This window comes from Parus major, chromosome 11 (assembly GCF_001522545.3).
Source record: "Parus major isolate Abel chromosome 11, Parus_major1.1, whole genome shotgun sequence".
NCBI lineage: Eukaryota > Metazoa > Chordata > Aves > Passeriformes > Paridae > Parus > Parus major.
Genome location: NC_031780.1, coordinates 171,474 through 193,459, shown reverse-complemented (window position 1 = coordinate 193,459; position 21,986 = coordinate 171,474). Strand labels below are relative to the sequence as shown.

At 51.0% G+C, this 21,986-nt stretch overlaps 2 protein-coding genes across 18 annotated transcripts; one reads left to right on the top strand and one right to left on the bottom strand.

Moving 5' to 3' along the window:
• Nucleotides 1-127: 127 nt before the first annotated feature.
• ZNF821 (zinc finger protein 821) lies at nt 128-12,597 on the top strand. 16 transcript variants are annotated; one of them, XM_033517260.1, is made up of 9 exons: nt 128-276; nt 457-608; nt 1,670-1,761; nt 8,324-8,434; nt 8,530-8,685; nt 9,101-9,243; nt 9,786-9,890; nt 10,782-10,948; nt 11,665-12,586. In XM_033517260.1, exons 3-9 carry the CDS (start codon nt 1,722-1,724, stop codon nt 12,317-12,319), a joined length of 1,377 nt encoding a protein of 458 aa, XP_033373151.1. In that variant the 5' UTR covers nt 128-276; nt 457-608; nt 1,670-1,721; the 3' UTR covers nt 12,320-12,586. The 16 variants fall into 16 exon arrangements, 6 of the variants coding, with proteins under 6 accessions (XP_033373151.1, XP_033373155.1, XP_015495216.1 ...); XM_015639730.3 differs by having other exon boundaries at nt 130-276; nt 8,530-8,655; XM_033517261.1 differs by lacking the exon at nt 128-276 and adding an exon at nt 287-388 and having other exon boundaries at nt 11,665-12,597.
• ATXN1L (ataxin 1 like) lies at nt 5,340-21,975 on the bottom strand. 2 transcript variants are annotated; one of them, XR_004499107.1, is made up of 4 exons: nt 21,229-21,975; nt 19,404-20,983; nt 10,407-10,512; nt 5,340-6,507 (listed from the first exon to the last, which is right to left on the bottom strand). XR_004499107.1 is itself a non-coding variant. In XM_033517257.1 (2 exons), the coding sequence occupies exon 2, from the start codon at nt 20,871-20,873 to the stop codon at nt 18,816-18,818; it is 2,058 nt and encodes a 685-aa protein (XP_033373148.1). In that variant the 5' UTR covers nt 20,874-20,983; nt 21,229-21,974; the 3' UTR covers nt 14,599-18,815. The 2 variants fall into 2 exon arrangements, 1 of the variants encoding a protein (XP_033373148.1); XM_033517257.1 differs by lacking the exons at nt 5,340-6,507; nt 10,407-10,512 and having other exon boundaries at nt 14,599-20,983; nt 21,229-21,974.
• Nucleotides 21,976-21,986: the final 11 nt, after the last annotated feature.

Genomic DNA, 21,986 nt, shown 5'->3' with positions numbered 1-21,986 from the left:
GCGGGGAGGGACGGGCACGGTCTGGGAGCGCGGCGCAGAGGGACTACATGGCCCGGCGGAGGGATTCTGTGTGAGGTCAACTGGTACCACGCCTGATAGGCGCCCGCCGGTGCCCGCCCCTGGCGCGGCGGTTCCGGTAACGCGGCGTTCCGCCGGGTGCTGTAACCTGCCCGCGGAGTCCTCGGCTCTCTGAGGGCCGCACGGCGCTGGCGCCACCGCGAAGGAGAGTCGGACCGAAGTCCAGCCCGGGCCGTGGCCCGGTGCCGCAGTCCCCGGGTAAGCGGGCCCAGCGGGCGTTCCGAGGGGGCCCGCTGATCCCGCGGCGGCGCTCGGTGACCCGCGAGGGGAGGCGGCCCCGAGCCCCCCGGGGCGGTTCACCTCTCAGCAGGTGCGTGAGTTCATAGCGTGCGCCGTGGGTCTAAGTTAATACTAAACCCGTGCATTTTGGCTTTGCAGGGTACGCGAGAGTCTCGTGAGCTGGGGCGGCACGAGGGCTCCCGGTGAGCTCCTGACGGAGGCGGCCGGGGCGAGCGAGCCTCGTCGCAGGCACGGATGAGCTCCCTCGGGCGGTCAGGAGTCGCGCGCTGGGCTGGATCCATGGCAGACAGGTGAGACGCTTCAGGCGATGAAAAGCCGGCACCTGGGGGCTGTGGACGAGCCGGTACCAGCCGTGCCTGCCGTGCCCTCCCGGTGCCGAGCCGTGGCCCGCGCGGCGGCGCCCTCCGCCATCTTGCCCGTCCGTCTGTCCGCTGCTCTTTGTCTGTCCGCGGCTCCCGGCGCCTGCGGCAGGACCGGGTAAGCTGTGCTGGGCTAGGGCTGCCGCCCGCGAGGGGCGAAACGGGCCTTGCGGCGGGACCTCCGCTGCCAGGGCCGGTCTGGCTGTCAGGGCTGCCCGGTCGGGACCGCGGGGGCCCGGGCAGGGTTCCCGCGTCCGCCTCGATGCCAGAGGAGCCGCATCCCTTTGTCTCGATGTCCGGCCGCTTGCGGGCCCGGTCTTTCCTGACGTCTCCCGTGTGCTGGGACTGCCGGCTGGTCCCGATGGCTGGGGAGGTTGCCGAGGTCTTCGTGCCCATCCATCCGAGAAGGCTGATGGGATCCCTGTGTCCGTCTGGCAGTGCGAGACTGAGACGATCCTTTTGTCCCTATGTCTGAGAAAGCTGATGGGATGTCTGTGTCTCTCTGTCAGCGAGAGACTGACAAAATCCGTGTGTTTGTCCCTCTGAGGAGGCTGACGGGTACTCTGTGTCCATGTGTCTTGTGGGAAATGGGTTCAGCTCCTCCTTTTGCCTCTCTTTCCAAGGGAACAGTTGGAAATTCCACCTTCCTTTGTCAGTTCAACGTAAAGGATGATTATTAGGCTGCAGGAATGGGCATGAGGGAGAAGAGTGTTGGGGCTGAGGTTGCAGTAATTTTTGAAGGGGACACTCAACTTTTGGGGGGTCAGGATTGCTTAAATCTTTGTCTGAGAACTGGGTAGGACTGCTCTGTGCACAGTGCTTTTTGACATGCATGTGGAATGTGTTGGATGCTGGCCTGGAATCCAGCTGTGGTGATGTAGAACGAGCCCCATAGGCAGAAGGGTGGGGAATGACCCTGGGACAGCCAGCAGAGCTTGGCCAGGGATTTGGAGGATTTCAGTGAAGTATGTGACAGACTCTTCTCTTCTCAGATGAGCCCTTTGCAGAGGGGAGGAATACTCTGTGCTCCCAGGTCAGGGAAACATGTCCCGTCGGAAACAGACCACTCCTAACAAAGTTCACTGTGAGTATGGTGTTATGCAGCACTGTGGGACCCTAGCTCTGTCTGGGTTGTGGGGTGAGGTGGGGTGGGGAGGAGTGGAATGGTGGGAGTGATGGGAAGGGACAGCTTGTAGGGAATGGTGGTTACTCATGTTTTGTCTTAGGGTGTATAAGAAGAGAAACTGAGCTCTGTGCATCAGGGAAGCTGGCTGTGTCCTGGCATAGCAGGACAGGGATAGGCTTGAACAAACAGCTAATGCTGTAAAGGTAGGTGAGTATGTGTAGGGCCTGTAGCTGGGCTTTGCATTCACACTGCCAAAAGTACAAGTTAGAATACTAGAAAATGTGGCTTGGGGCTCTGGCCTCTCTTGAGTAGCAAAGGAAGTTCTAGGCAAGGTGGTTGGAGCATGCTGGCTAAAAGCCAGCAAGTCCTGGGTTTTGATCTTCACCCTACCACAGACTCAGCTGACTGATCGTGGGCATGTTACTTAAGCTCACTGTACCTCAGTTTCTTACCAGATAATGAAATAAAGCCATTTGCTCTCTTCTGTCAAGGAATGGGTGGGGGCCAAATAATTTACAGGACAAATAAATGCTGTGTGCCAGATCATTCTTGAGCTGAGGTGGTAAGATGGATCTCTGTTTCTCCATCATTGCCAAGACCATAGTATTTGTTTGACAGTGAAAGGGTCGAAGATGCTGTGCATCAGCACTTCTCGTGGGCAGGCTAGAGCCAGGCACCAGTGGAGCTGGGAGACGCAGATGAAGGTTTGGCTGCAGAGGGGAAACCACACATACATAGCTTTTGTTTGGCAGCTAACAGGATTTGAGGGGCCTGAAAATATGCCCTTGATCATACCCAGCTTTGTGGCTGGAAACATGCTTGGAATTTGGGCTGGAATTAGGAAAACAAATTTCCATTTCTATAGACCTGTGAGAGCAAGGCTGCTGAGAGGGCCCTGTGGTTTTTTTGCTGCAGTAGCTGTCAGGGGTATGAGACAGAGCTGAGTGCTGCAGCCCTAACACTGCCTCATTGCTGGTGCTGCTGGCTTGCATGTCTGTGTGTTTGTGTGCTGCCTCTGTGCACAGGCACGCAACAGGCATCTGTGCATGCTGCTCTCTGTGCAAGGGGAAACACTGGGCTGGAGCTGACACCTTGCATACTTGGTGAGTGCACTGGGAAGAGCTGCCTCTGTCTGAGACTTGCAGCCCCACTGTCTGGGCAGCTTGGCAGAACCAGCTGAGCTGTCCTCGTTGGCCAGAGTGAGGTTCTCAAGGAGTGTGGCTTGTGGCACCTGCATTACCTCGTGCTCTCTGATTCCTGCTTCTGGTTGCTGGGTTCCACAGTGGGCAGAGTATAGGTGTAATTTGTCTGATAGTACATTAATGACTTTGGAGTTGTCATTCTTTGAGAAATTTGGTACGTTCATTATTTTGTCCTCTGATGCCAGTAACATCCCTTGTGTCCACACACTTCTGCTTCTGAGAGTGCCCAGGCATTACTGCTGCCATTGAGCTCAGGTTTATGTCATGTATGCACATAAGCTGTCTCCCCTGGGCCAGAGTCGGGATCTCTTGCATATGGAAACCAAGCACTACAGCAGCTCTAATGGTGCCAGTAGGGTTTCCATGGTGTTTAGCTGGGTGCTTTTCTGCACTTCGCTGCATAAGGGTTATGTTCTTCAGAAGCTTGTACTATCATGTACAGAACTCTACATATCACAAAATTCAGATGAGCACTGTTGTCACAGTGAACATTGCTTTTTTTATATGCAATACAAATGATTGTATCTCCAATCTTGGTTTTGGAGGAAGCTGTCTGACAAACACTCTACCAGGGGGCAGGAGGTTGTAGCATCAGGTTTGCCGTGGAGTGGAATTCTGGGACCTGTTCATCTCCTTTACATGCAGTATGTTGCTACAGAGCAACTATTCAGCAGGAGCCATCGAGAGCAACAAGTAGAACCACAAGAAAATAAGGGGACCGAGAGATACCAGAAACTTGTCAGTGGTGATGTCTTCACCGTGGGATGAAAAATCTCATCTGTCTTACGATGAACACCACGAAATCGTTGGGACTTCTCTGTCTACCTAGCCTGCTGTGTGTCTGGAGGGCCCAGAAATGCCGTGCAGTGCCCTGACGAGGATAATCGGAGAAAACACCGGCTCCAAGAACGGGGTGAGACAGCAGAATGAGGAGTCAGGCTGAGACATAGCAGACACGTTACTGAGACTTCTTCACAGGGACTGCAGTGGTTGGGAGGAGAGGAATGAAAGGGACAGCAGGTATGCAGCTTTTTACGCAGTTGCCTGCAGCTGGGGTCGGATTTGGCAGGCTACGGGGCTGGGGAACTGCCTTTTGGATTTGCATAAATATGACTGTGCATATATGACTGGACAGATTTGATGGGAGGATGGTGCCTACTTCTTCCTTGCATGGCCACTCCATCTTCTCTTCCGTCTTGGACTGACTAGGGAGAGTGACAGCTGCCGATCTCCTCTCCTTGGCTTGCTTGGTGTCTCCTCTTTCCAGGATTACTTTCCAGGCTTGGCATGGTCCTCATTTCACCTTGCTCTCACAACAACATGGTTTGCTGTCCTCATTTAGGACAGAATCACTTTGCTTGGCAAGCAGAGCAACCAGCTAGGAGATTAAATTCAAAACAGTTTTAAATAGAAGGAAATTCAAAATAATACTGAAACAATGGTAAAAACTGTGGTAAAATTTATCACAAAAGTCTTTCCGTGCATGATGGCCAGTCCCGCAGTTTTGTCTTCTTTCACCTGCAGCACATAAATGGCTCTGAAGAATATAATTTTATTTTGCCATGTGGTGCATGAAAAACACTCTTGACAAAGTGCTAACAAGCAGAGCAGTAGTAGTGGAATATACTTGTTGAAAAATAAAATGCAGTTAGATTGTTTGTGTGGAGATACCTTAATTGATTCTATTTGGTCTTTATTTTTCTCCCAGAGTATGCAGTATAAAAGTATAAAAACTCTAAGCAATTCATCTGTTCTTGCATTCATTGCGCTGTCACCCCATCAGTCACTGACCACTTTCTGTCTTTGTGCTTGCCAAAATTTGTTGCAGGTACTAGCATGCACTTCTCTTTCCCTGCTGTCCACAAGCTGCTTTGCTTTCTATTGCTTGTGCCCTCTGCAACTGATGCTTATTTTAGAACTCTGGAGAAGAGCTTTTGTTAGTCAGATTAATTTCTGCTTCCAAGCTCTATTTATCATGGTTCTGATGTCCCATTAATGCTCTGTTTCCTTCCCTTTCTCTCTAACATACATGTTCTGTGCTCTTTGGTGTTCCTTGGATTCTCCTGTCTATAATATTCCCATTTTGAAGGGAAAGTATCTTGCGAGAAATAGTTTCCAGCATTCACAGCCGAGCAGAAATGTTACTTGCATCAAATCCCTTGGTTCTGAAGGGCTCCATGGACTGCCATTGTTAACCCTTTCAATTGTGTTGTTTTTCATTTCAGTAACCACTACAGCAGTGTGGACAACCCAGAATAGCCATGGGGCAGGTGGAATAGATCCACAGTGGTGGAAAGACTTGCAAATTTCAGGTCCAGGAACACAGAGAAGACCTACATGAACAGGGACTTTTAATTGATGTACAAGGAGGGAATAAAATGACTTACCTATGAGAGACCTTTCTGTTTAGGAAGGAAGGCAGGAGAATGATGTAGTCCCTTTGAATTTTGTTTTGTGGATTTTGGGGTGGGAGTTGTTTGTTTCTGTGTTTATTTTCCAGAACACCTGACAGTTATCGTGCATTTACACAGTTCAAGAAGGGAAGGGCTCAAGGTCTGCTGATACCCCAGCAGACCCTAGCAATCATGCCTGTCCATGTTACACAGTACCACAGGGCTGTCCCCTACTTCCACCACTGCTCACTTGGCATCCCACTCATTCACAGCAGTTTGGAGAGGAGAATGGAATACAAAGCAGAGGCATTTGTGTGATCTCTTGTCCTACATCTCTAGCTGTTTGTAAACAACTACAGTGACTTGTTTTGGTGTTGTGGTCAGCCTGCAGCCCTTTTTGTATTTAATAAAGAAACTTCTGGAGAAGAGTCTGTGAATTCACTATTGAGCATAACATTCTTTACTTACGGCAGTGATCCTAAAGCTGTTGCCTTGTCTTAACTTCCCTTCCAAATGAATGGAAGTGTACCCAAAGTGGGGTGGAGGTGGGGGTGTGTCTGTTTGTGAGCATGTGTGTGCAGAAACATCAAAAGTATAGCCCTGGACCTATCAAACATTAAAGCTGTAAAACTTCATTGAAGTAAGACTTAGTCTGTAGATGAACAGGACACTTTCCTAAGTTCTTTTGTACACTACTATAACACATAAGAAATTTTGTACAAGTGGAAGACAGTGTTTTTCCATGTTTGCCTTTCCCAGTGCCGTGATGTTTTTAGATGCTGGGGAGGATGCACAGGACATCGCCTGCTAACAGCATGGGTTTGGTTAACAGCTTGCACTGCTGGCTGTAAGCTGGTTGTTCTCTGCACTGTGCTGAGTCAATGCTCTGTGGGCTGTGGGGGTGTTCTACAAAGGCTAAAGGCATACACAATTTCTCCCAGTTACTGTGACTGATGCCAGTGTTCCTTGTGTGAGGAGTTCCTTCTGTCGCCTCAGATAAAGATTCCAGCTCTTAAGTCCTGCAGACTGTCTGCGTGGTTTGCATAGCTGAGCAGGGACCTGCCCTGCTTTTGGACTCCAGGCTGATGCTCAGTGGGAGTGTAATCTGTCTGAAAGGGAAAAGAGGGAAGAAAACAAACATGTAATTGCTTCCATGAGCAGCCTCAGTGGAATTCAGGAACTGTTTTGGAACTCTGTCAAAGGTAGCAGGACATCTCCCATGGTAGTTTTACATCTGTCCTATGTTCTGCGGGTTTCCTCATTTCACCATGCTTTCTCTTTCTCTTGCAATGCTTTTTTTGGTCTGTGGACTTCTACCCTGGTGGTTTGTGGGTTTCTGCTTCTTGGAGAGGCACTGGAATTCTGTGGTGCTTGTACAGTTGTCCCACCAATGTGAGGCTGTGGTCCACACATAAAAGCATTCCAGGTCATGAAAACCATTCATTGCTGGAATGGCTTCTGATGGAGTGTCACAGCAGTCATGATGGTCCCTGCTGCTTTCAATGAGAAATAGACTTGGTGCTCCTCAGCCCCTCTCCTCAGGCACATGGATTGTGTTCTCAAATCTCTACAGCACCCTTTCTCACATTTCTGAAACAGAATGATAAAAGCCTTCAAATGCTTTTGGAAACCTACATGGGGACATTGGGAACTAAAACTCTTCTCCCACAGTCTCAGTGAAACTTCTGAGGGTCTTTGAAATCTTCCATAAATGATAGCTTTTTAAAACCATGCCAAAATTGCAAGGTGAGCCCCAAGGAAGGCAGTGTGAGTGGAGCAACACTGGCTGGAACAGTTCAGCAGACGGGAATGTACCTGTCCTTGTAACAGGACTGGTGCTCTCTCTCAGGAGTTCAATTTCCTGCTTATACTGGTGGCTGCTGTGGCCCTGTACTAAAAGGTAACATAACATAGTCTTCTGAAAGCTATGTTTTGATTTTGTGTAAAAAACGCACTGCATTTTCCTTGGCATTTTCACATTCATGCTTTGAATGGTTCTTGAGTGCTTACGAATCAGTTGATAAATGCAACCCAAAAGCCAGCCTGCTGGGAACCACAGCATCTTTCCCAAGCCTCCCAGCTCATCCACTGGAAAAGGTAAATCATGACTACACCTGGAACAGTGTAATTTGTTTGCTTTAATATGAAAATTAATTATTGCCTTTTATTGTTACTCTCTGGAACCAAAACTTCTTGGAGCAGGTATTGCTGTAAGAAGTTTTTATTCAGAGCACAAGTAACTACTTTTTTTAAAGGTATGTGCCATCTCTTATTGAGCTGAGCTTGCTGCTTTCAACAAAACAAATTGTTTTGTTCTAAACACGCCGACTTAGCTTTCTGGGTTCATTCCCTTAGGTTTCTATTTTGAATACATGAAGTGCCAATGAGATTTATTTTAGTGAGAGCCATTCCTGAACAAGGCAAGGTAGTTTTCTATCCATCATATACACAGGAGAACACAGCTCCAAGCATAGATACCTTCTGTAAAGACAGCTTGTCCTCATCCCTCCTGGGACAGAAGAAGGTGACAGAACATGCCAAGGACAACCCCTAGTTTTCATATCACTGTGAAGGGCAGGTGAGGTACCAGGCACTTAGGGAGGTGTTATTTTTGTGCAAAATGCCTGCTATAGCAGGAATAAATAAATAAATTGATAATTCAGAAGAGCTATATAGCTCTTATAATACTATATAGCTATATAGTATTATCCCTGATCTGGGATACTGTCACAGTCCCCAGGGGCTTCCCCCCACCCTACAATTGTGCCGTAGGATATTGGTGGATAGCTTGGTAGCAGCAAGAGCCACCTGGCTATTTATGGCAGATACAGGGGGTCAGAGGTATTTTGTGGCTGAAGCAGCATATACATAGTATATGGAGCCCAGTGCTGCACATTGCCACTAGTGAGACTCTTCTACATCCAGGCACTGGACTCACATCAGCAGGTGCCAGAGGCTGGTGTGGCAGGGTAGGCAAGCAGAGAAGTGACCTAAGTGCTTTCCAAGAGATGACTCCAGAGGTTCTGCACAGTGCAGGTGAGCAGCCCCGTGCCTGTTGTATTTTTGGCAAGTCTTGGTGGTGGAAGCATTGGAACAGCACCAGTCTGACTCTTTGTCTTTGTGGCTGCTAGGGGAGCAAGTCTTTGCAGGGCTGGAGGAGCAAGCCCGTCAAGCCATGATGAAAAACAGCTTTCCTGCAACTCTTGGGGACCAAAGGCCAACAATTCGTCCACTGCAAGACCCTGACTCCAGCAGCAGTGAGTTCTGCCCCTTGCAGTACCACCAAGGTAGTAGACTGGGGAGACTCTAGAAAGGGGTGAGTCTGAGGGCTATACAGTGTGTGTGGCTCCTCTGAGCACTCTCTTGCCCAGCTGTCCTCCAGGTTAGCCCTTTGCTCCAGTGCAGATTTGTCCTAATAACCGGACCAGCACAGCACAGACTGGGCAATGCCATGGGACCCAGTCCCATATCGCCAGAGCAGGGTAGGAACAGCAGCAGCTCTTGGCTGAAGGTCTGGCAGTTGTCAAGCAAGGCAGTGTAAGAGGCCATGCCCAGGGACTCAAGTGCCCTAGACTGAGTTTAAATGGAACCCCTAGTTGCAGGAGGTGGGTAGAGACCCCTTGTAATGCTGGTCAGGACAGTTAAGGCCTATGAGTGCCCTCAGGGTCCTGACACTTGGTATAACTGTTTTGCACATTTCAGGTGGCAGCGATGATGAGGAAACCACTCAGGATGAAGTTTCTTCCCATACATCTGAGGAAGATGGCTCAGTGGTGAAAGTGAAGAAGGAATTAGAAAATTCAGAACGACCTGTGGGTGGAACCCCATTGATGAGAGAAAATGAGGCAAGTCTGTACTGGCTCTCCACTCACTGTAGCCTCCAGGGAGAGAGAAGGGTACTGTCTAAATACTTCCTATCCCCATCACGTTTCTTTATCTTTCTCTCTCTCCCACCTCCTCCAAACAATGTCTTCTGAAAGGAGGAAAAGGTATGGAGAGCTTTCTGAATGCCTGGAACAGGAGACAGCAGGCACAAACTGGCCAAGATGTTTGCAATGTGTCCCTGCTTCCCTTGGTTCTGGTGCCATTCTCCAATTGGCTTCCCTTTGCCACAGAACAGGCCCTGCCTTCTAGAGTCCCTGTGCTGGCAAGAACCTGGAGGCAAGTGAGGCTGTCAGGCCTCTGCCTCCTCTCCATGAGATGCAAGAGTTTTGCCCAGAGGCTACATGAAGGAGGTTTCTTTCAGGTGTCAAGCACGCAAGCCAGCCTGGCAGGTCTGAGCACACAGCACTGGATCTGTCGGCAGTGTTGGGAGGAGCTGAGGAAGGGCAGTGTGCCTGTGGGGGGTCTGTGTACCTTACACATAAGTGGCTGTTCCTACCCCTAGGTGCCTGGGAGTTTGAACACTGAGCCCATGCTGGGACTGTCACAATGCCCCCTCTGCCAGCTGGAGTGTGGAAGCAGAGATCAACTCATTGCACACGTGTACCAGGTAGGGATAGTTCCAAACTGTGGAGTGTCTCTGACCTGAAGCCTCAAATCTAGAAACAACTCAAAGCCCAGGATAAGTTTGTTCTGGTCCTGGCAACCACAGAACTGAGTTTCTAGCTAGGATGTGACTGAAGTTTACAGCTGTAAACTATGTGTCCAGAGGGCATCCAGGGGAAAGAATTAGCAAGGCCCTGATCTATTGATCTGGAAAACATAACTCTATGCCAAGCCAGTTTCTGCAAGTATTTCAGGCTAAAACCAGACAGTTCCATCAAACTAAACACGGAAGCAATTTTTATATCATTCAGTGAGATAAGAAACCTTCCTCTTAATAATTTATTTTATACCTCATTACAGTTCCTGTAATTACCCATGAGAATAGCTATTCTTCCTCAAAGTAATTCCAGTGTTGCAAGAAATCTGTGGTGAAGTCTTAGATTTTGTTGTCAGTGCTTTCTTCATAGCACATCAAAGTCTGTAGCAGAAGGAATGAAGCAGAACTGAATTGGCCGCTTACCTGTTCCAGCTGTCTCCTTTCAAGTGCTTCCTCACCAGCATCTTGCCTTGCTGTTAATTGAGTCATGCTTTGTCCTGCACCAGCAAGCAGCTCCTCAAATGCATTTCTGAAAACAAAAGTCAGGTCTTACAATCCAAGTGTTTAGGCCTTAATTTTTTCTCCTGCACTGGAGTTGAGCTGTACAGGGGTTTTCTCCTTGTCTGACCTGTGACATACCAAATTAATTGTCTTGAGGTTGGTCTAAAATCTAGCAGACAGAAGTTTAGTGGTAAAGGATTCCCATTCCAAGAGGCTGAACAGAATGGTTTTAGCATGCCTTGGACTGGGCAGGGAGCTAGGCAATGTGTAACTACCACCCGAATGGTTGTTTTGCAGCACACTGGAGCGGTGGTGAGTGCCAAGAGCTACCTGTGTCCTGTGTGTGGCAGAGCCCTCAGCTCCCCAGGATCCCTTGGAAGACATCTCCTGATCCACTCAGAGGACCAGCTGTCCAACTGTGCAGTTTGTGGAGCACGCTTCACCAGCCACGCCACCTTCAACAGGTCAGGGTCACCCTGGCCAGTGGGTGGGCCAGGGCAGCACATTAAAGATTAGGTGGGTTGCCTTGAATGACTCAGAAGTTGTGGCTCTGGACCCACTGAGGCCTGTAGGACAGTGCTAAACACCCCCAGTGAGTGACATTCTCTTGATCCCTTCCTGTCTGCAGTTCTGCATCCCCTGCCAAGATGTCCGCAGGTTGTGCTGGTAAAAGGGTCGTTCTTAACACTGTGCAGGGCTAGAGAAGTGCAGAATGCACTGTGGGCTCAAGTCACTGGAGAACAATCCACCCCTTTCCTTGCCCAGCAATTCACTGGAGTAAGGCTGCACTATCCAGATGTGTTTGTCATGTCCAGAGCAGGACTACAGGCAGAGACCAAATTCTTTCTTTGTGTCCCGCTTAGTGGGTGATTATCCACTGACTAGCGGAATGGGGCTAAAAGGAGAAATTCAGAGATAAAGGGGAGAAGCAGTTTGCTGGTTTGTTCCCACTCTTGTACTCTTCCAACCCAGATATTGCTCTGGGCTAATCCACTTCCTTACCCTGGCTAGGATAGTGCTTTATTTTAGACACTTAGACATATCTGTGGGCAAATGATTTAGCAGAGGCCTCTGCCACGGGCTGTAGTGGGAACATTGTTCACAGCAGCCCATGGGCACTCAGAGATGAGGACTCTGCCCACAGCACCAAGCCTCTGACTCCATTCATCCTGCTTTGCAGTGAGAAGCTGCCAGAAGTGCTCAGTGCAGATCGGCTGCCAGCACCACAGAGCCAGGGCCCCTCCAGCACCGAGGGTAAGGATGTTGCCTTTTGCACCCCTGTGTATCCTGCGGGCATCCTCCTGGTGTGCAACAACTGCGCCGCATACCGTAAGCTACTCGAGGCGCAAACCCCCGGCATGCGCAAGTGGGCCCTGCGGCGCCAGAACGAGCCCCTGGAAGTGCGGCTGCAGCGCCTGGAGCGGGAGCGCACAGCCAAGAAGAGCCGGCGGGACAATGAGACACCCGAGGAGCGGGAAGTGAGGCGCATGCGGGACCGGGAAGCCAAGCGGCTGCAGCGCATGCAGGAGACAGATGAGCAGCGGGCACGGCGGCTGCAGAGGGACCGGGAAGCCATGCGCCTGAAACGTGCCAACGAGACCCCTGAGAAGCGACAAGCCCGGCTCATCCGGGAGCGTGAGGCCAAGAGGCTCAAGCGGCGCCTGGAGAAAATGGATATGATGCTCCGGGCACAGTTTGGCCAGGACCCCTCTGCCATGGCTGCTTTGGCAGCTGAGATGAATTTCTTTCAGCTGCCAGTAAGCAATGTGGAGCTGGAGAGCCAGCTGCTGGGCAAAATGACCTTTGAGGAGCAGAGCAACAGTGCGTTGCACTAAACCACAGCCGAGAACTGTGCTGCCTTTGCTGCACCTGCCACATGTGCACTAGCAGGCTTCTGCACTCAGGAGGCTGCTGTGGGTCCCTGCCTGAGCCTCCCTGACAGGTGGTTATGGTTTTCCTCTGAACCCAGGAGGAGAACAGAGCTGAGAGATGCCTGCCAAAGCAGCTCTGGTGGGAGCAGATTCTGAGGATACAGTCTGCTCTGGGGGCCAAGTCACAACCTGTGACAGAACGAAAATAAATTAACGTATTAATTGACATTACTTCATGTTCACATGTATTAGTCCCCTTCCTTACCTTTTGTGCTTTGTCCTGTTTTTGGGCCCTTGCCCCGTAAATGTGTCTAGACTGCTGCAGTTATGCTGTAGGTGAAACCCACCTCAAGAAAAAAGGATCTTGTTTACTGCAGCACGAGTTACAGAGCTGAAGACAGATAGGCCACAAGTCCTCCAGGAGTAAATCATTTGCCGTTTGTGCCCATAAAAAGGAAACAAAGGAGAATGTCCTTCTGGAAATTACTGTGCACACCCTTTTTTTAAACATCATTATTACATACTTAGTTGCAGTAGCATCCATGGAAAAACTAAGGAACCTGAGGTCCTGTTTTTAGATTAAAAAAAAAAAAACAAAACAGTGAAAGACTGGCCAAGGTAAACAAATAGCAAACAAGTTTGCTGCTTTACTCACTAGTTAATTTTCACTTAAACAGCATTTCAGGTTTGCAAGTGAAAGAATTGATTGAATGGTAATAGAGTAGTTCAGTGTCTAGGACTCTATGGGTTTGCTTTTGCCTTTATTCAGCAGTGGTGAGGCCACATCTAGAGACCTGTGTCCAGTGCTGGAGTCCCCAGTGCAAGAGCAACACAGACATACTGGAGGCAAAATGTGATCGTAGCCTGTGCCTACAAGAAAAGGTGCCCATCACTAATAGAAATCACTGTTAAAACTATTCAACTATGGAAATTATATCTAGGCATCTTTAAACTGCAAAAGGCAAAGCAGTGGCACAGAGGGACTCATGGCAGGGCAAAGAAGTGGTATACTCTCCACTATTTGGCTTCTTTTAAGAATAAGTACTTGAAAATGCTTGATGTAGCTTTGTGGTTTTTAGATATCGGCCCACCAAAAGGCAGTGTGCCACACTTCTGTGTTTTGTAGCCTGAAAACCCCTATTACCTCCATAGCATTTCCAGTTAAGGTCTAGAGTCACAGATGGTTTAAACACCTTGGGAAGTACTGTCTTCTCTCTGATTGCTGTTTCTCTTCTTTAAGTTAGAAATGGTGGTCACAAGACCGCTACTTGAGATCAGACGAGTAAAGTTAAAACAAGAAGCAAAGTCTTTTGATCAGATTACTTAAAATCCTCATTTCCTACTAATTTTTCAGTTTGAAAAATGGTTGATTGCAGTCCCTTAAAGCCCTAATTAAAAGTTACCTTCAAAATGCATAATGTTGCATTTTTCTGGCAATAATGAACTACTCTTATAGCCAGCCCTGGGGATGCTGCTAGGGAACAGCATTGAATCTTTTCAGTGCAAGTTTTCTCCACCTGCCACTGCAACATTTAGTTTCCTCCCTGTACAGAAGCTGTTTGAACATGACGTTCATTCATCATGTAGAACTGAACCCAGGAGCCATCCCTGCTTCTCTCTCTTTGGGAAAAGGCACTGTAAAGGAGCTGTTCAGTTCCATGTTCCTTTGTTCATGTCCCCCTTTTGTTCTGTGATCTCTCATTTTTCTCCTTACTTCTGTTCATTTTCATACTAAAATTCCCAGTTTGCTTCTGGCAGTATCTGCTTTTTCTCTGCCTCATGTTTTGCTTGCCCAGCAGCAATGTACCTTTACTCTGCAACATGCAGCTGGAACTTTCCCTGTAGCATCACTGACACCTTATCTTTATTCTAAGGGGTTCAGGAGAGACCACATAACACAAAAGTATCTGAAAACACAGAATTATGGCTAATAATCAGTCTTTCACCCTGTATCTTGCCCTTGACATGAGTCTCCAGATCACTGTGTAAATCCAGAGAAGTCACAAGCTAATGACCAGTGATACTGCAGACAAGCAAAAAGTCTCAAACACCAAAGGAAAAGCTATTGGTTTATATATAGATATATATATATATATGTATATAGATATATACTGTGTTTACAGAGTCAACAAGTTAAATGCAATATTCATAAAAGCATTAACAATAAAAATACAATCTGTTTGTAGGCAAGTACAGACTTAAAATGGTAAAACAGGAAAAAGGATCTCACCAAAGTACAAATATACAGTACAAATTGATTTATTTAAAACAGTTACAAAAAAAGCACAACAAAATAGAGATTATCCTTAGAATTATTAATGCTTTGTTAAAGATCAGGTAGGAGGAAAGGGGCAGGGACAAAGTTGGAGGGGAGCACCTGACTAGTTCTAAGGCTTTAGATACACTGCATCGGTTACATGTTAATACAGCCATATACTGGGGATTATAGTGAGGGGTCAGCACTTTTATCTACAAACATCTCTCTGCCTCAGGGCAGCCCAGCCAGCTCCCCCGTGTCTCTCTCTCTGTGAGCAGACCCTCCCCGGTGCTAAGGTGCCATGAAAGCCAAAAACAACTCGAGTGTGCCAGGGGTGTGTTGGCAGGGTGGGTGGCAGCAGCCTGAAGGACCTTAGGGGGCAATTCTGTCCTTGATGGACAGGTGTGAAGGCCGTGGAAGGGCCTGGACCATCAGCATTTTAAACTATATGTGGAACACCCTGGGCCAAACTATATTGAATGTGTATTTGTAGCTGTCTTAGCAGCTTCTGACAAGTGTCAGGCTCTAGCACAGCTTGAAAGACAAGGAGCATTTGCGAGTGATGCTGGGGAAAGGCACGTGTGCTGCTGTGGGCAGGAACTAGCATTTGGGCTACTCCAGCTGCTGTAGTTTCTTTCACAATATTTTCTGAGACAAGGATTGTTAGTTCTTTATGGGACAAAGTGACTTGAAGTGTGGGGTGGGGACAGGGACACTTAATGTGAAAAGTGCAATATAAAAAGCTGCTCAGCAGCTGGAAGGGGAAGCCAGAGGGGCCTCTGTAGCTTCCTTCCCTTCCAGACAGCTTCCTCTGCATAGTCTGGTAGTGATGAGCGCTCGTTGCTGTGAATGCACAGCCCAGAGACAGGCTTGGCTCCGCTGTGCAGCTAACCCAAAGCATGTTCCATGAGATGGGACAAACAGCTACAGACCCCATTATTTCATCCCATGGGCTCCTGCTACAGAGTGTGAGCTGGATAAGATTAGGGCCTCCTCCAGGCAGGACAGACCACAGCTCTCCTACCCTCCACAACAGCAGCAGGAACATGGTGTATTTCTCTGAGAAGTCTGTCACATCTCCGCCAGCAGAAAAGCCCAGGTGACCATCCCACTCTGCAATGTCTTCCTGGCTTGATCTCCTCCTTTCCCTGTAAACCCAAGAAATAAAAGCCTCCTCCATGGGCTCATTCACAGCCTTACTCCCTGCAGCAGAGCCTGTCTCACACATGCCCCATCCCAGGAGAGCCTCAGTGATCAATACAAGCACCACTGTGGTGCTAAGGCATACAGCCCTGCCCAGGAAGGACAGGTTCCTGTGATACCAGTACTGCTGAGCTGGGCTGGAGAGTTGCCTGTGGCCCTTGCCTGCCCACCCTTTGGGGCAAACAGCCAGACACATAGATTCTCCATCTCAGTCCCTTGTCATGAGCTGTGCTTCAAACCACTGCTTCCAGGGACGAGCAGGCAGCCGAAACGTACACAACAGCAGGACTGACAGGAGTCTGGGTAAAAGCACCAAGGTCCAGTTCACACTGGCCTGTTCCACAGAGCTCAGGACTGCACCCAACAGAGGTGCAGCAAGCCAAAGTCCAGGTCAGCAGCCAGGTAAACAACAGGGCAAGCACCTTCACAGCCCTTCACCTGCCTACAGTACAAAGCTATTTAAGCCACACTGCATCTTGCCTCATTTGTCAGTAGTGCCCATTCCGACCACTGCGCAGTGCAGCTGAGGTCGAGGAGTTACAGTAACACACATGGCATAAGGCAAGCTCTCCAAACCCTCTAAGACAGACGTTGGTGTTCAGAGACACTCAAGGGACTCTGCACCCTCAGTTGCTCAGACATTGCCTCTATGGTGTAACCAGCCCCTGTACATTCATATGCTGTATGCATACGAGATCCCTTCCTCGAGTGCCTGTCACAGCCCTGAATTCCTCTGCATGCACCGTGCATAGAACAGGCATGAGAACCTGGGCTCCTCTGCCTCCTGCCTTTGGCCACAGACACCTCAGCTATCCTGCGCTTGAAGTACTAATTACCAACATTAATGGAGAGTTTTACGTAGGAGAGTCCAGTCAGCAGGAGCTGTGACACCCCCAGGTGACAAAGGGGCCCAGGTGGACACTTCACTGACAAATAGAGCTGTGAAAACATCTCTTCCCACATCTGTAACCCTAACCCTAACGCTGCACCTGAGGAGGCAGAATCTTCACACAACAGCATCACTGTGACTTCACACATCCCAAATGCAGCTGATGAAACCAGAAGTGTGTCATTTGGAAGCAGCTACACGTGATACGGCGGCAGCATCCTCATTCTGGAGAACCCTGTGAGGCACAAACACTGAGGGCAGGATTAGCACACATCTCACCTAGGGCCTGTCCTGGTGCAGGCATTTTAAAGGCAACAGAAATGGGTAGCAATGTGCTAGGAAAACAGGACTGAGGCCAGGATGGAAGGGGCATTCTGGAGACTGACTTGCCTAATAAAGACAGAGAATGTGTCCATTGCACAGTTAGCAGAAGCCAACCACACTCCTAGGGAGTGCAGAACAGCCCTGAGACAGTACCACTGCAAGGAGAGGTGCTGACACACACCATTCTGTGACAGAGAGGAGTGGTGCCCCAAAAGTCAGGCACACTTGACAAATTTCAGGCAGATGAGAGCAGGGAGGCAGGAATGGCATGCTGAATATCAGGGCTCTGCACACTAAGAAAGGCCCCCTCCAAAGCCTGGTCCTAGCATAGAGATGGGCACCTGAATAGAAGGAATACTCAAGCCAAGTTAAGTCAGCGAAAGCTGTTTTCTCACCAGAACAGTGACTATTCTTTATCCTAGCTGAGCAATGGTGTCATAACACACCTGCAGAGAGGGCAGATTAATGTAACTACAGGAGCCTTCATTCAATAGAGTGTTATCACCATAATCAGGTCTTCATACACAATTGTATTAAATCTCACCATGAAAAAGACTACTCTTGATTTTACCACATTGTTCTACAGAGGAACTCCAAAGAGAAGCATCAGAAAAACTAACACAAAATTACCCCAAAATGCCCTGTGATGCTATGATATTTTTAGAGTCCGTATATTAGTCATAGAATTGTACTTAGCACAAACTTTGTACCTTGCCTGCACATGCACAAACACTTGTCTCTTGTCTACAGCTTATTCAGGAAACTGCCTGCAGGGAAGGATTAGCCATCTGGAACATTTTTCTGACTTAATTACAAAATAGCATCAGTCTTCTCACAGAAGAAGGATGTTTTCACCCTTCCCTAGAGAATGCTGATTTTAAAAAACCCTGAACCAATAAAATACCCAAAACCAAAATTCAACCAAACAAAAAATATCCAACCCTATTCATCCCTAGGTTAAGCCTCTGCAAAAGCTATAAGCCCAGGAGGGGTTTTTTTGAAAGTTATTAACATGGGAAGAAAGATTTGATTTGGTGGCAAAACAACTAAGTAGACTTTATAGCAGGAAACAAATGTCTCCCATCCCAACCTGTGTCCCCTCTCAAGTGCTCAAGTTCCCTAGTCACCTGCAACCAAGCCCATACATTTGGTCCTTCCTCTTGAATTTCTGTGATTCAATCAATTCCATACATTCTTTGAAAGAAAAAAGAGCAGTTGGATTCAGTGGAAGAGATGTTAATCAGAACCACCAGAGAAGCACCTCCATCCTGCCCTTGAGAGCTCCATCGGTGAATGGTCATTTTAAAGTGCATGTGTGAAGAAAGGGGATACTGGGAGTAGAGCCCCCAAACTCCAGTGAGGAGCCATCTCTCCCCATCATGAGAAAGGTGGCATAAAATCTTCACCAATTTTATCTGCTACCTTAAGCCAAGTTTGCCCTCCTCATCTCCCTACCTGCCTCGAATGCTCGGCCCCTGCCCTGCAGGGAGTCAGTTATCCCAGGAGGTGGGAGAAGGCCCCAGCCTCCAGCCTCTGGAATGCTCTCATCACACACTCATGAGTGCATCCCTGTTCCCCACCCCAGCTAGCCTGTCACTGCTCCCTGAGGCACTGGAGCCCTCCTGATTCCCCAGGAGGAACGGGTCAGCCATGGAACTGGAATGGAGCAACTCCTGCAAGGCCAAGAGCAGCCTTTGCTGGTGAGCCTATAACAGAGTCTGTGCAATTCCTCCACCTGACGGTGAGGCTCACCTGCTCTGGCCACCCTACCTCACACCTCCAAGGGATCATTTCCCTGCATTTGAACGCCCTTCGATGGACAGCTTGACTTCCTGGGGAATGAAAGAGGGACGGAGCAGAGGGGAACGAGGCTCCTCTGCCTGCACACTGTATCTTTGGAAGCCTGGGGCCAAACTGTACAGACTGCCAGCCTCAGGGTGAGAAGATTCTGCACGAGAGCTCTGGGCCATACTGGTTGTATCTGTGTGGCTCTTCTTTTCAGCAGCTCTGTCAGATGGCTCTCTGGGCCCCTGAGGTGTTTGTTCCAATCTCTCCCTAGCAGATACCAGCTGATCCGTGAGAGGGGAGTTGGCCTGAGAAGCCGAGTTGCCATTCATGCTCTGTAAACTGATTGATATGCAGACATCCCCCACCTGCAGCCTGTGACAGGGCAAAGCAAAGAGCTGAGCAGTCCTCCCGGGGCTGCAGGAGGACCAGCCCTGGCCATACACAAAGAAGGGATGCTCTGGGGGCACATCAATGCTCACTTTACTTTGCTGCTCCCCAACCACAAAATGCAGTGTGACAAGCCCAGGCCACTGGCTTTCCTGAATATCCACCACAGTGCTGGAGTCAATCTTCAGGCCTCCACTCACCTCCGCACTGCGAACAAAGTCTTGAGTCTGCAGGTCCTCCACCCGCTTCAGCTCTCCTGTTGCCAGCTGGATGATGGCTCCTTTCATGAAGTGAGAGGGCAGTTGTGAGGAGCTGGGTGGCTGCAACTGGGGCAGCTCCTTTTCAAGTACATTTCCTCGAGCCTGTGCATCTGGGCTCTCCCTCACCAGGGCTTCTGAAGCGGAAGACCTGACAGGCTCAGATCCAATGGGAACAAGTACTGGCTTGCCATTGGCTATCACCATTCCTTTGGCTAACTGTCTCTGTCTCACAGTCTCTTCGGGGGACATTCCACACGGGCTCCGGGACTGGCTGTTCCCAGCTGCAGCCCTGTCTGTGGTGTTCCTCAGCATGTCTCCCTGGATTTTATGGCAAAGGTTCAAAGGGCTTGGGCCATCTTTCCTCTGGGCTGCCAGAACATGATAATCCTGAGATGCCAACACCCCCACCACCCTCTGAACCTCCAGATCAGTGTCTGGGGTGTTCCTGTGAGTAGGCACAGAGATCTCTCTTCCCAGCATCTGGTAACCTGGAAGGAACTGTCCATCGCCCATACATCCTGCTGCAGCCCCGGGGGGCAGACAGTCCTCAGCTGCACTGCAGGCAGAGTCCACAGCCTCGCTGGGCCTCCTGGCCACACTTTGCTCCCGGGGCCTCTGCCCACCATTGGCCGCAGCCACCTCTGAGCTCAGCTGACTGTCTTGCTGAGGAGACTCCGGGCTACCACCTGCTACAGGTGCCTCATAGGCTGAATACCCTGGTGGGAGGCGGGACATCTGATAATAAACAGGAATTCTCCCCGGTGCCATGTCCAGTGGTTGAGGCGCAGCGTGGTGCTGCATCTGCCCAGAAGAGGCTGCAGAGGCGGATTTGTTGAAGCTGTGGGTGGGAGAGGTAGTCTGGGGGGAAGGAGCAGCTTCTTCTGTGAACAGGGAGGCATATGGCACAAAGTGAGGGACATGGGGGGCAGTAAGGTTGGTGGAAGGAGACAAGAGAGGGCTAGGCAGGAAGGCAGGAGGGATGGCATAGGGCACTGTGTAGTGGGAACCGATGAGCTGCAGGGAAGCCGAAGGGATCTGTGCATAGTGGAGGGAGGGGAAGGGCACCGCCGGGTGCTGGATGATGGGCGAGGTCACGTTGAAGGCGGGGGACAGGGGGCTCACGTTCACCACGGGGTGCAGGCCCGTGGGGGAGAAGGTGGCAGGCGGTGCTGCCACTTTGTAGAGCATCCCATACTGGTCCACCGTCAGCCCCGCCGCCGCCTCGGGGGACTCGCCAGGACCGTAGCGCGGTGCGGCGGGAGCCGGCCGAGCCGTACGAGCCCATTCGGGGCCCTCGCCCGAACCCTGGGCTCCCCCCGCCCGTCCCGCCTCGGTGACAGTGTTGGCGGCGGCAAGTTCCCGTTTCTTTGGCGGGAGACACTCCTGGCTCCGCTCGTGGCCCGCTCTCATGGCGCCCCGCGGTGTGCCGGCAGCCCCGGCCGCGACGCTCGTTCATGGGGGCACCCACTGGGGCTGCCACGCGCGGGCTCCTGGATCCGCGCCGCCGGTCGCCGCCTCACCTGTGCCAGGAACAGAGGGACCCATGAGTCCTAGCCTCAGGAACGCGGGGCGGCCCAAGCCCCGGCTCCGGGAACGGGCACGACGACGGCCCCTGGCCCAGGGTCGAAACGCCGGGGACGGAAGACGCCCGAGCCCGGTCGCCGTCCCCAACCCCGGCCCCAAAATCCCGGCCGCGCTTGTCGCGCACCCCGCCTCACCACGTCCCGCGGGCCCGCCCAGTACCCGCCCGGTGCCCGCGGCTCACCCTCCATGGCCCGGACCGGCCCCACGGGCCCGCCCGGTGCCCGGACCGGCTCCTCCCCACCCGTAGCGCACGCCGATGACGCGTCGCATAGCAATGACGCATCACCGGAACTACTCGCTCGGCGGCAGGGGTCGTGATTCCGCCGCGTCCGGATGGCGTCACGGAGCCACAGCGCCGTTGCCGTGGCAACCAGCTGCGTCCGCTCGGGTCTCAGTCCGGCCCGGTCTGAGGGCCCTGCCCGGGGCCCGGCCGCACAGCGCGAGTCACCTGGCGGCAGCGCCGTATGGCTTTGGTTAGCCCCGCACCCCGGATGGGCTCTCTCAGCGGCTGGCTAGCAGCGCGGGCCCCGCGGCAGCGTGGCCCGGCTCCCCGGAGGAAGCCGTCGGTCTGAACGTGCCTGAGCCCTCTCTTGCACCCCCGCAGTGTCCGGCCGGCCCCGTGCTGCTGACCGGGCTCCGCGGAGGGCACTTTCCCATCATTCGGTGATCGTTAATGTGGCATAAGGTCCTGGAAGTGGGGACAGAAGAGCTGACTGGGGTGGGGGTGGCTCTGTACCCTCTTCCAGAGACGCCTCGTTTACTGCCGCACACTGTGCTCCCCCCATCGCCGGTGGATATTTAAACAGTGCGAGATTCCGCGGGCTGGGAGCGGTTTTGCCCCCTCCGGCTTCGGAACCCCCCGATCCCGGAACCGCGGACACAGGCGACGGGTCCCCCCCGGCCCCACCTGGGGTGCGCGTGCCTCCAGGACCGCCCCGC

Bases quoted from the DNA above. Each gene is read 5' to 3' on its own strand.
- ZNF821 (XM_033517261.1), top strand. From the start codon at position 1,722: ATGTCCCGTCGGAAACAGACCACTCCTAACAAAGTTCACT. The intron at 8,435-8,529 runs GTGAGCAGCCCC...TGTGGCTGCTAG, and splicing joins AGAGGTTCTGCACAGTGCAG to GGGAGCAAGTCTTTGCAGGG. The intron at 9,891-10,781 runs GTAGGGATAGTT...GTTGTTTTGCAG, and splicing joins TCATTGCACACGTGTACCAG to CACACTGGAGCGGTGGTGAG.
- ATXN1L (XM_033517257.1), bottom strand. From the start codon at position 20,873: ATGAGAGCGGGCCACGAGCGGAGCCAGGAGTGTCTCCCGCCAAAGAAA.